Source organism: Triturus cristatus, chromosome 4_1 (genome assembly GCF_964204655.1).
Source record: "Triturus cristatus chromosome 4_1, aTriCri1.1, whole genome shotgun sequence".
Lineage (NCBI taxonomy): Eukaryota > Metazoa > Chordata > Amphibia > Caudata > Salamandridae > Triturus > Triturus cristatus.
In genome coordinates, this window is record NC_140585.1 from 1,158,864,123 (window position 1) to 1,158,877,385 (window position 13,263).

At 47.8% G+C, this 13,263-nt stretch overlaps 1 protein-coding gene across 1 annotated transcript in view; it reads right to left on the reverse strand.

Annotated features, from left to right (window-relative positions):
* LOC146856248 (uncharacterized) overlaps positions 1-13,263 on the reverse strand; it is a 209,381-nt gene that overhangs the window by 57,009 nt on the left and 139,109 nt on the right. Inside the window, exons 11-13 of the mRNA XM_085654317.1 lie at positions 11,539-11,772; positions 4,279-4,389; positions 3,122-3,314 (exon numbers count right to left, since the gene is read on the reverse strand). Coding sequence (XP_085510443.1) covers positions 3,122-3,314; positions 4,279-4,389; positions 11,539-11,772 — 538 coding nt within the window. The remainder of the gene's footprint in view (positions 1-3,121; positions 3,315-4,278; positions 4,390-11,538; positions 11,773-13,263) is intronic.

Consider the following 13,263-nt stretch of genomic DNA (forward strand, 5'->3'; position numbering starts at 1 on the left):
AGGTCTAAGAAATGCAGAATTAACTGTATCATTTTAAGTTGCCAGAAACATGTCACCTTTAGTATCCGAGTCTCAAGAGAGAAATCTGAATCAATAAAAAATGCGCAGAATGCGAATGGAATAGCAGGGGAGGGGCGGGGGACCACAATATTGGGTCACCCAAGGATTTAGTGGACAGGATATCAGAGGTGGTAAGCAAAAGTTGGGCCTTAGAAGGATTATGTTTTTATTAGCCACGCACCAATTGATGAGGATGACGCAGACTGATCCTGGCTCCTTCCTGATGACGTAATAAAGCCAAGGGAAGCATATAGATGTTAAACAGGAGGGGCGAGAAGAAGTAGCCCTTGAGGACACCTTGAATCAACATTTTAGGACCAGAGCGAAATGGAGGTAGAGCACATAGGGATGATGAGCCATTTATGAACAGCATCCTAGATACTTGCATCTATTAGTCTAGAAAATTAAAATGTGCTGGTCGATGGGGATGAAGGTCGCAGGCAGATCGAGAAGGATCCCGGCCCAATAGCACAGTCATTGGGTATTCTGCAGAGATCGTCAAGTACAGACCTAACAATAAGGTCAGAGTTTCTGAATGTGGTCCAGCAAGCTGTAAGCTTCTCCAAACTCATGAATCTTATTAAAAAAAATATTTTGGGAATTTTGCTCAGAAACTGGTTCAAGGAAATGAGTCTAAATTTGCACAGATCAAAGGGGTCTGAAAAAGATTTTTTTTAATGGGTTTAACTACTGCGGTTTTCCACAGAATTGTCACTAGGCCCGTTTGAAGTGTAAATTAAAGATAGTAGAAAATATATAATGTGTGGCAAACATGAGTTTCCATACATGTAGCAGGTCTGGGATCTTCTAGAGATCCCGAAGGAAGCATGGAATTTATTCATACATAAAAAAAAAAAAAAGAAAAATAATAAAAGAGGCTGCTGTTACTAAATTAAATTGATTAAAAGGAAGCAGGAGGGGTGGGGATATTATCTAGCTGCACAGGTACAGGCTTTGAAATGGGTATGGGTGCCATCTCTACCCATATTTTTACAATTTTGCCTCACATTAGCATAGAAAGATCCGATCAAAGTTTAGCGGAGTGAATGATACGAGATCTTTCCAAATGAGGTTTTTAAGCTAAATTTTTAAGCTAAATTTCTAATACAGGATCGTATGACTGTCACCACTTGCATACCAGCTGGCATAAGAGGACTTAACTTACTTAGCTCTGCAGTAAAGCAGCAATTACATCCGATACAGCCTCTGAACGTAGAGGTTACCCTAGGAATATTATTATCCAGGGTATTTATTCAGCATTCAATAAAACAATTCAATATGGCCTCAGAATCAGGGCTGGGCAGCTTTCTATATCAGGCACTAGAAGTCCAGGCAATCTCAGAAGGCACTCATTCAAGGGGGCAAGCCTTGCATCTTCTGCCAGTATGAACTGGACTCTATCTGGAAGGTAAGGGACATGGAATTTAACAGAAAAGTCGAATGGGCGCCAGCAGACAGACTCACCGCGACTGAAAGTGTTAGAGACACTGGGGCAATGAGATTATCCTCTGTGCGAGTTGGGTGGGAATTCTGTAAATGAGAGCGTGTGAGAGGTACTAATTTGTCCAACAAGGGATTGCGCTGCTCTGAAAGCCATCGTTGCGTCATAGAAAATATGTCTGCCTGGGTTGATGAGAGGTCTGAAATCTGATGGTGATAGGGCATTGTGGATCTCACATTACACAGTATGAATTTTATTTGAGGCCAAGAGTATTTTCTTATGTGTTCATGTGTGTGCAGGGACCAAAACCGGTGTATTTACATGGACATGGTTATGCACTGAAAGTAAGAGGCAAGGGGAAATGTTTTTTTCATTTTTTAGAGCATTTGTTATGGTTCGAGTAGGATGCTAGTCTGTGGGTAAACAAACAAGCGAGACCTGATACAAGTAAGTTAAAGCAGACTTCTATGTAAACATAGGACGTGCTGGGGGGTGGGAGGGGGGGGTCCATAGAAGCAGTGACTGTGGCCTCAAGATGCAGCAAGGCTTGGAAGGGCGCAGACAGGCTTACCTTTAGGGGCCTCACATGTCGGCCTACTGTAATTAGTACTCTGGCAGTAGGGACAAGAACGAGTGGACCACTAATGGTAAATTAAACCCAATATGTCCACCAAAAATTAAAAGAAAAAAAAACAGCTTAAAGGGAGGTCCTAGGAACACACAACGCTAATTTGACATCAGAGTAAAAACCAAAATATGAGAATGCAAAGTTTCTCAAACAATTAATACTTATAGAACAGTACTTTAAAGCTACGCAGAGAGACAAAAACTATGACACAAGTAGGAGGAATTGTGCAAAGCATGGAATCTAGAAGAAATTACATACTGCAAAATAGTGCACATGGTGAATTACAAACCAGATGGGCTACACAACAAAATCAGCACCCACAGAGGTTACTAGCAGCTTAAAAACTCAGTCACAGTAAGCTGCACAGGCGCATGTTGGCCTGCTTTAGTCCGTCAGTACACGAAAGGCTAGAGACTGTTGACCGTGAAATAAACCCAAAAGGCCATGGTAGTGTGAGGGGCGGAAAATGGGAGGGCAGCTGGTGAAGTGGCCAACAAGCAAAAGGGTGGACACGAAGGTTGGTGCCGTATCTTGGAAAAGAAATGGGGCCACATTTCTTTTGGCTGGCATCTTTGCTTATAGGATCAAATGATCATTAAAGCATTAAAACAGCTTTTATACAAGATGGCGCTACTCTGGAGGGCCATACACAAAGTCTAGTATCTTTCAGAATGCAGATCACGGGCCACCTCCATTACTGCCGTACAGAAACCGGTATAGGTATATCACATGATAGTTAGCATATCATGAGCTAAGGCAACAAAATTTGCCATAGCACGCGCCCTCAACTCCCTGGCGCATACTCTTGCTCAGGTCAGCCCGAAACGCAGTCACAGGTGTCTGACTCCAATCACTGGCGTGCACCAATTAAGCTCCAACACATGAGCTTTGAAAGAGAGTACTCACAAAACTGTAATGCAATGCCCAGGATTCCCTAGAAATGGATCTGCCCAGTCCTTCTACCGCTCAACCCCCATGCGGAGGGCCCTTACCCATTGATGTCGTCTTTGCAGGTGCCGTGGGCGCATGGACTGCTGCTGCATTCATCCACCTCCGAGTAACAGTGGGGGTCGTGGAAGCCTTGTGGGCACAGGCAGCTGAAGCCGTTCTCTCCGTCCACGCATGTACCCCCATTCTTGCAAGGGTTTGAGGCGCACTCGTTGATCTCCACATTGCAGAGGGGCCCTGGATCAGAGGAGAGAGGCCAACAGGTTACAGGACATGCGGCGTGCTCTTCAGGTGCGTTCCACAGGCCGCGGGCCAGCTGGTATTGTAGCGCTGAAGAGACGCCCATCTAGCTTCAATGCTGCCTAAACGCCCTGGACTGCTAAAGTGCAGGTAATCAGCTGTCCTCAAAGACAAGCCATTGCGCCGCAGAGGAAAAGCAGTAATTGACACGGTATAAGGCGCCACGCCAATGTACGCTGAAGGAGTAACTTCAGATGTTTACTGCCCACGAACAGAAAGCAATGCATGCTTCAGAATGACAACAGATGCTCATGGTAATGCAGGCTACAGCAGGCAGCATGCCTTCAGTGGAAGTAAAGCCACCAAACTTGTATGTGAGAGTACAATGCACTGGTTAATCTCTGAGGGCCAGCAGCACATACTGCCCCCGCCCCAACCAGACAGAAGAGAACCCCCTGAAAACACCACAGCAGCAGCACAAACCACACCTCGGTCACCTTCCCCGCTCATGATCGAGCTGTAGATGCTCCTCTCCCCATAGTAACCAAAGTCAGACCAGGCCACTCTCCTGCAGCAAATCATGCACTGCTATCCCTGAAGCAGCCATCAGCTCATGCATCTCCACCACAAGCACCGGAGGACTGGGGCTTCAATACAACAACAAGCAGCAGAGGCCCCTGCAACAAGTAAGAGGGCGGGAATCCTTGCGCAACCTGCAGTACCAGGCCCTTCAGACTGCATACACTGCCCCTTTTCTTGTAGCAATTGAGAACACTAGTTGCCCTACAGTGCCTGCCAGAAAAGTCTCGTCCTGCTGCAGGAACTGGCAGCCAAAACCACTGCAAAAATGCAGAGTCCCCTAGACTCCACCCCCATCTGTCCCCTTTACCTCCATCCCCCCTCCTGGGAGAATCAATCAACACAGGCAACTAACTGCCCATGCCACAGCTGCAGAACTCACCTGTGAATCCGGGCTTGCAGATACAGTCATAGCGGTTGATGCCATCCCGACAGACTCCGTAGTCACAGGGGTTGCTGGCACAGTCGTCCTTGTTTATCTCACAGTTTGGGCCTGTACGGAGTGACAGCAAGCAGGGTGAGCAATGCACCATTAAAAGATGCTCACGACAACTCGAAATAGAAGCCGGTGGAAGAGGCAGCATAGACGTGAGGAAACCCAAGGACAGAGAAAGGGAAAAGGTCTTGGATGTAAGAGAAGAGAGAAATCAGACAGTGAGTGAAGAGTAGCCGAGTGGAAGGGAGCACAAAAACAAGAGCAGTGAGGTCAAACAAAGATATGAGGATAGCACACAGAAGTGTCAAGAAAAAGAATTAAGTGGGAAACAAGAAGCTGAAAATGTCCAGCCAAACAGAACTATTCAAAGCCAGCGAATATCTTATATGAGGTCTCGAGGCACTTAAGGCCTTCTCACGCATTCTTGTATGAACGCCAATAAGATATTGGAGGCCTTAAGGAAAACAAGGAAAACTGGCCCAGTCTATCAATTGACAATTGATTTATCTGAAGATGATCTTTCTTTAGTTGAGAACAGATGGCAAAGGAAGTTAGATTTATTAAACATTGATATGAGAAGGTCAATTGAAATGTCTATGAAAATACTTTTCAACGGATCCCTTCAAAGTCAACACTTCATGGCTATTTTTGATCTTTATTATTCTCCTGTCAAAATAGCAAAATGGAAGGCTGGGGGAGATTCAAGATGTAATCGCTGCGCGGAGGAAGATGCGGACTCTATGCATATGTTTTTCAGATGTCATAAACTTTCTCATTTTATTACTGACATTGAATATTTTATTAATCATACTTTAGGTATTGCTGTTAAATTATCGCCCGAATTGGTAATTTTTGGTATTCAAACTGATCACTCTGGGACAAGATCTAGGGCTGAAGAAGCATTTCTTTTCATTTGTATGTCTGTATTCCGGTTCTGCATCACCTCCCGCTGGATTGATAATGAACCCCCAACATTTCATCAATGGCAATGTAAATTACTGTATATTTACCATATTGAAATAGCCATGTATAAACTTAAAGGGATAAGGAAAGGAATATGCTACTTACCAGTATGCATCTGTTCTTGGCATGTAGAGCTGCAGAGTTGTACACTTAGCAGATTGTACACTTAGCATAGGTCGCCATCTGGTGTTGGGCCCGGATGTTTGCAGTTTGTTTTTCTTCTTGGACCGTCTTTGGAAGTCACGAGTTTGGTGACTCCTCCTTCGGTCCGTACTGCGCATGGGCTTCGGCTCCATCCTCAGATTGTTTTTCGCCAACAGGGAAATGATGGAGCGTAGTAATAACAGTGAGAAACCCATGTGTGTTGTATCTAAATAAGATGGACTGGAACGGATACAGGTAGCCGGGGAGGCGGGTGGGCGTGTACAACTCTGCAGCTCTACATGCCAAGAACAGATGCATACTGGTAAGTAGCATATTCCGTTCGAGGCATATGAGCTGCAGATTGTACACTTAGCATAGATTATATAGCAGTACCCAACCTTAGCGGCGACCACCGGTATCCGTTGCAGCTGTTTGAAAGAGTGTTTTTAGTACAGCCTGGCCCACCCTAGCTTGCTGCTGGGAATGCACATCTACACAGTAGTGTTTTGTGAATGTGTGCGGTGTAGACCATGTGGCTGCCTTGCATATGTCATCTAAGGGTATATTCCCTAGAAAAGCCATAGAAGCCCCTAACTTTCTTGTAGAGTGGGCTTTAGGGGGAACAGATAATGTTCTCTTTGCCTTCTGATAGCAAATTTGTATGCATTTTACAATCCACCTAGCTATCCCTGATTTTGAGATGGGGTTGCCTTTATGTGGTGGAGAAAAGGAGACGAACAACTGTTTGGTCTTCCTGAAGGGTTGCGTTCTTTGTATGTAATATAGCAACGCTCTTTTCACATCTAGTGTGTGTAAGGCCCTTTCCGCAACAGATTGGGGTTGCGAAAAGAAGACAGGTAATTCCACTGATTGATTGAGGTGGAAGGGGGTAATGACTTTGGGCAGGAACTTCGGATTAGTTCGAAGTATGACCTTGCTGTGATGCATTTGTATGTAAGGTTCCTGTATGGTGAACGCTTGTATTTCACCAACCCTTGTAAGGGAAGTGATAGCTACAAGGAAAGCTGTTTTCCAGGTGAGAAATTGTAGCTCACATTTGTGCATTGGTTCGAAGGGCGGACCCATTAGTCGTGTAAGGACCAAATTTAGATTCCATACAGGGGAGGGTGGTGCCCTGGGAGGAATTACTCGTTTGAGGCCTTCCATGAAGGCTTTAATAGCGGGCACTCTGAAGAGTGACAAATGCTGTCTGTTTTGTAGATAGGCAGCGATCGCTGCTAGGTGTAGGCGTATGGATGAATACGCCAGGTTACACCTGTGAAGATGGAGCAGATAGCATATGATGTGTTGTATGGATGCATCTAGAGGGTTGATTGTATTGTTACGGCAGTACATTACAAATCTTTTCCACTTTGCGGCATAGCATGCTCTAGTGGTAGGACGTCTGGCTTCCATGATGATGTTCATGCAATCAGGGGGAAGGTTAAGGTACCCGAATTCTAAGATTTCAGGAGCCAGATCGCCAGGTTGAGCTGAGCTGGGTCCGGGTGCCTGATTTCTCCATGGTTCTGGGTTAGGAGGCATGGGGAAAGGTGCAGTTTTTGATGTGGTACCACTGATAGTTGTAGTAGCGTGGTGTACCACGGCTGTCTGGCCCACGTCGGAGCTACCAGAATGAGTGTGAGGGAGTGCTGTTGTAGTTTCCTGACCACTAATGGAATTAGTGGGAGAGGTGGAAAGGCGTATGCAAATCTGCCTGACCAGTTCATCCATATCGCATTGCCCTTGGACAATGGGTGTGGGTATCTGGCGGCGAAGCTTGGGCATTTTTTGTTTTCGTGGGTGGCGAAGAGGTCTATTTGAGGATGCCCCCACTGTCGGAAGAATGGGTGAAGAACTTGTGGATGCAGTTCCCATTCGTGTAGTTGTTGAGTCTGTCTGCTGAGCAGATCTGCTATGGTGTTTTGTACGCCTGGAACATGTTGTGCCAGGAGAAAAATGTTTTGGGGAATTGCCCATCTCCATATGCTCTGGGCTAAGCGGGAGAGCTGGGGAGAGTGTGTCCCCCCCTGTTTCTGTATATAATACATCGCAGTCATGTTGTCTGTGCGAATGAGGACTGCTTTGCCTAAAATCTGCTTTTGGAAAGATTTTAGGGCTAGAAAGATCGCCAAAAGCTCCAGATGGTTGATGTGGAGCGTTTTTTGCTGTGGCGTCCATAGACCTTGCATTGTGAGGTGTAAGAGGTGCGCTCCCCAGCCGGAGAGCGATGCGTCCGCTGTTAGAGTCACTTGGGGAACCGGGTCCAGGAACGGCCGTCCCTTGGAAAGGTTTGTGGTGTTCCACCACTGCAGAGAGTGATGTGTGCGGCCGTCCACCAACACCAGATCCGTCAGCTGACCCTGGGCCTGGTTCCACTGTTGTGCTAGGCACTCCTGAAGTGGACGCATGTGGAGTCTTGCATGGGGCACTATGAAGATGCAAGACGCCATCATCCCTATGAGCTTCATAAACACTCTTGCTGGTAGAGAGTGTTGAGGAAGGAATATTTTGCGTAAGGCTAGAATGCTTGTGATTCTGGCTGAGTTTGGATAGGCAATACCTTTTGAGGTGTCTATGGTGGCCCCGAGATATTGCTTTGTGTGAGATGGTATGAGGTGGGACTTTTGGTAGTTCACCGTGAAGCCTAGCTGATGAAGCAGTTGGATGGTGCTGTTTGTATGTTGCACGCATTGGTGGTAGGACGCGGCTTTTATGAGCCAGTCGTCTAAGTAAGGGAAGACGTGAACATGTTGACGTCTGAGGTGTGCTGCTACTACTGCTAGGCATTTGGTAAACACCCGTGGTGCAGTGGTGACCCCGAAGGGGAGAACCTTGAATTGGTAATGTTGCCCGTCCACCACGAACCTGAGGTATTTTCTGTGAGAGGGGTGTATTGGAATGTGAAAGTACGCGTCTTTCAGATCCAGTGTTGTGAGAAAGTCTCCCTGGCAGAGGAGTGGGAGGACTTGTTGTAAGGTGACCATGTGAAAGTGGTCTGAATGTATGTAGGCATTTAGAGGCCGGAGATCCAGAATGGGTCTGAGGGTCTCGTCTTTCTTTGGGATTAAGAAATATAGGGAGTAGACCCCTAGATTTCGTTGATTGTCGGGTACCTGCTCTATGGCGTGTTTCTGGAGGAGCGAGAGTACCTCTTGTTTGAGCAGTGTGGAATGCTCTTGGGACATTGGACGGTGCCTTGGTGGGATATTGGGTGGGGTAGATGTTAGCTCGAGGCAGTACCCTGACCGAATGATTTGGGTCACCCATTTGTCCGATGTTATGGACTCCCATACGTGGATAAAATCTTGTAGTCTGCCCCCGACCTGAGTGGAATGGTCTGGGGGGAGCGAAGGGGAGTCATTGTGCGGGTGGGGTGGCAGAACGGGTATTGTTGGTTTTGCCCCTGCCCTTATTGTTGTTGCCTCTGTAACCACCTCTTTGGTTGCCCTTTGAAAAGGTATTTTGAGGAGGGGATTTGTAGGAGGTAGAGGCATTATCGGTGGAGGAGCCTCTACCTGTGCCACGAAAGGACGAGCGTCGAAAGGAACGCTTAGAGGCTTGGGTCTGGAGCGCTCCCATAGACTTCGCTGTGTCTGTATCTTTCTTCATTTTTTCGAGCGCTTCGTCTACCTTTGGGCCAAAGAGTGTTTGCTGGTCAAAGGTGTGATTAAGTATTGATGTCTGGACCTCAGGCTTGAACCCTGATATCCTGAGCCAGGCATGGCGTCGAAGCAGGACACTGGTGTTTATGGCTCTAGAAGCAGTGTCTGCTGCATCGAGGGCACACTTAATGGAGGTGTTTGTGATTAGTTTGCCCTCCTGTATCAGGTCATGAGCTTGGCGTTTGTATTTCTCTGGAAGGTGCTGCATAAGAGCCTCTAATTCATCATAGTGTGCTCTATCATATCGCGCAAGCAGTGCTTGTGTATTTGCAATGCGCCACATGTTTGCAGCCTGGTAGGCGGTGCGTTTACCAGACGCGTCCAGAAGTTTAGATTCCTTGTCTGGTGGTGGGGCATCTCCTGAGGATTGGGAGTTAGCCCTCTTTCTAGCTGTGGAGACAACTAGGGAATCTAGAGGAGCAGGGCCCTTGATGTATGCAGGGTCTGTGGGTGCCGCCTTGTACTTCTTCTCTATTCTAGGGTTTAGTACTCTGGCTCTGACAGGGTCTTTGAATACCTCTGTAGCGTGCTTGGTGACACCCTTAAGCATGGGTAAAATAGCAGTGGAACGATCTTGTAAATCAAATGTATCCAGTAGGAAGTCTTCTTCCACTGGTTCCGTGTGCATGTCCACCCCATGGTAGTGTGCTGCTCTCTGCACTAAATGGTGAAACCCTAAAGAGTCCTCTGGAGGAGACGGCCTTGATGGGTATAGGTCGTCTTGAGGTACATTGGGTACATCAGGGTTATTATAATCCTCCCATGGATCTGGGGTCCCTGGTGGAGTGGGATCCATTGGGGCGTCCCCTGGGTCATTGTCCGGGTCCCCGTCATCCGGGTCTGGGGATGGGGCCGGATCGTAGTGAGGTAAAGGTGGAGGGGGTGGTGGTGGGAGGGGGGGTGGCAGTGGGGAGGGTACTCTAAGGGGAGAAGTAGCTGAGTCCCTCTTTTTGGGTGGAGGAGGAGGAGCCGGAGCCTCAAGGCGACGCTTCTTAGTAATCACAGTCAAAAGGCCAGTGTTTGGATCTCTGGACAAAGTCTTTTGTAAAGGGTCTGGTGTAAACAGAGCCAATGGCGCCGAGTCGTCTGTCGGCACCGGCGATTTCGGAACCGGAGGTTTCGATGTTCTGTGTACGCCCTGCTTTTTGGAGGTCTCCGTGTGTTTCGGCGTCGAATGCTGTTTCGGCGCCGGAGCGTCGGTGCCGACCGATTTCTGTTTGTGTTTGGTCGGCGCCGAGTGTCCAGGCTTCGGCACCGGTGGTTTCGGAGTCGAGCTGGATTTTGCAGGCTTCGGTGCCGAGTGGTGTTTATCGGCACCGGGCGTCGGCTGGCTCGATCCCGAGCTGCCGTGAGACTTTGAGTGCTTCGACACCGGGCCCGAAGGTGGGGTGATCGAGGCTTTGGTTTTGGTTTTGCCCAGGCCGGCAGGCGAGGGAGTAACCGGAGTCTCTTTGGTTTTCGGTGCGGGGCTGGGAGGGGGCATTGTACTCACGGCCCGCTGTCCTGGTGTTACGTCCTCCAGGTCGGAGTCGTCGGCCTCGGAAGCGCTGACGATGTCTTCTCCCAGTTCGGTGTGTGTCTGCCCCGAAGCTTCGGCGTCGTCTCCGAAGATGTCCGGTGGAACTGTCGAGGATGAGTGCGCCATGGTGCGTCGAGCCTTTCGATCTCGGATCGTTTTCTTCGATCGAAAAGACTTGCAGGCGGGGCAGTCTCGAGCCTCGTGTTCCGGAGAGAGGCAAAGGTTACACACCTGATGGAGGTCGGTGTGGGGAAATTTAGACCCACATTTTGGGCACTTTTTAAACGGAGTCCTTTCCATCGGCCGGGACCGGAGTCGCGGAGGGCCCGAAGGCCGGTGTCGATGTACGGGATGGAAAAAGTGCCGCTTCGAGAGATGAAGATGATGAAGGAACTCGAAGAATCGAGGATTTTCCGTCGAGGCTGGAACCGTAGAAGTTCGAAGCCGGAGTACGAAGGATCACATCCGAGCCCGATGGCGGAAAAAAACAATCTGAGGATGGAGCCGAAGCCCATGCGCAGTACGGACCGAAGGAGGAGTCACCAAACTCGTGACTTCCAAAGACGGTCCAAGAAGAAAAACAAACTGCAAACATCCGGGCCCAACACCAGATGGCGACCTATGCTAAGTGTACAATCTGCTAAGTGTACAATCTGCAGCTCATATGCCTCGAACAAAATGTTTGGCTCAAAAATTTGGTATCCAATTACCAATTGGATTTGAAGTGTTTTGTTGTTTCTTTTGGATCTTTGTAATGCTCCTGTATTATATCCTTTCTGTAAATCCGAACTTGCTCTGCTCTCTTATACTGTTTAAACCTGACTGTTGAAATAAAACCAATAAAAAAAATAAAAAAAATAAAAAAAAGGTCTCGAGGCACTTGTGTATGGCGCAGGCACCGGAAGTCAACTATACCTTCAGTGCCCGCCTGGCAGTTGCAAATGTACTTGTTGACCATGTCAATGCACTTGCCCCCATGTTGGCACGGATTGCTTTGGCATTCATTGATAGGGTTCTCACAGCGGTACCCTGTGTAGCCAGATAGGCATGAGCAAGAGAAGCTGGCAATGCCATCCACGCATTTGCCATGGTGGCACGGGTCCGGAGAGCACTCGTCAATGTTCTTGTCACAAAGAACACCCTCAAAACCTAGAAGACAAAAGATTTAATGGGTTTACTATATGGAAAAAAAACAAACACAAAGTTAAAAAGTGCATGTTTTGGTTTGTTATAACAGATTTGGAACAAGCAACCCGCTTCCAGACCCTGAAACTCATCCACGCAAAGCAGTGTTAGAGGCAGCGAAGCCAACAACCTCATCTATTATTACTACTAGGCAGATGAATAACAAGCCATCTGAAGATGGCTACCACATACAACAACCAACAGGGCGCCAGCTGACGTCACACAGGGGACGTACCTGGCACCAAATGGAGGGGGGGGGGGGGGGGGGGGGGGGTCGACGACGCTCCAAAACAGAAAGAAAAAAAAAACGAAAGAAAAGAAAAAAAAGACTATTCCAGACCCAACCGCTAGATGGCGGAATGATGCCCAGCATGTGAATCCAGAAAAGGATTCATGCTGCAATACAAGCATTTGCAATGCAATAGGTCTTGCATTTGCTCTCAAAAATACATTTAACAGTACAACTTGGAGCATATGCTGCTGCACAACTGATATCAGGCAAACAGCTTTCACTGCGTCACTATGGTCCTTGTGTTTCATTGGCTCCTTTCTGAAGCCGATGCTTGATGAAAGTGGTCATCCTCACTTATGGTCTGCACTTTAACAATATTTGGCTATCATCACCCTCTTTAAAGGAGAGAAAAATGTACAGAACCAACAAACTTTGCTTGGAAATCTCTCTTCAAGAAGCAACACTCTTGGTCCATCCCTGAAAATGCCAGGAGACTATGGCAAGCACTTTTTTGCAACTGCACTGTGCTCCTTCCCTCCTACAGGAAAGAGCTGAATTGGTTTCTTTCAGGGGTTTACAGGAGAAACTTGAACACCTTTCTTCCCACCCCCACCTAGGAAGTTGACACAGAATCTGGACACTTGTTCTCTTCTGCAATTGACATACACCGGGAACTCTTCCTAAATCATGCCTAGGAAGAGTCCATGGAGTAGGAATAGACCTAAATTCCTTCTATTTAGTCATTTACATCTTTAAATTTCTATGCCAAATCTGTGCCATTCATCTAGCTAAGCGGCTGCTGGTTGTCCCACCCATACAAAACACCCCCTCCTTGCCTTAAACGCCTCCTTCCTGAACCTCGGTCTAGTTTACTGTGGAGGCTCTTTGCAAGCTAGGTGCTCTTCCATAACCTCCCCCATGCCAGACACTCCGCATTAACCACCGCATGAGCTTCCACCAGCCCTCCAGACACCTGCGTTCTGCCTCCATCTCACACACCCCCTGCATCCGCCAAAGCAACAGTGGAGGACGCTCCTTCTACCTCACTGCAAAGTCCTGAAACGGCCTGGCCCCCCAGATATCACCATCGCTTCTAAAATTCAGGAAGGGGCTCAAGACCTGGCTGTTCAATTGATCCCACCCAAAGTAGTAAGGATCTCAGCGCATGGATGCCCTCCCTGGTGACTAGCAGCGCTTTATAAATCCTGACTGATTGAAAGTTC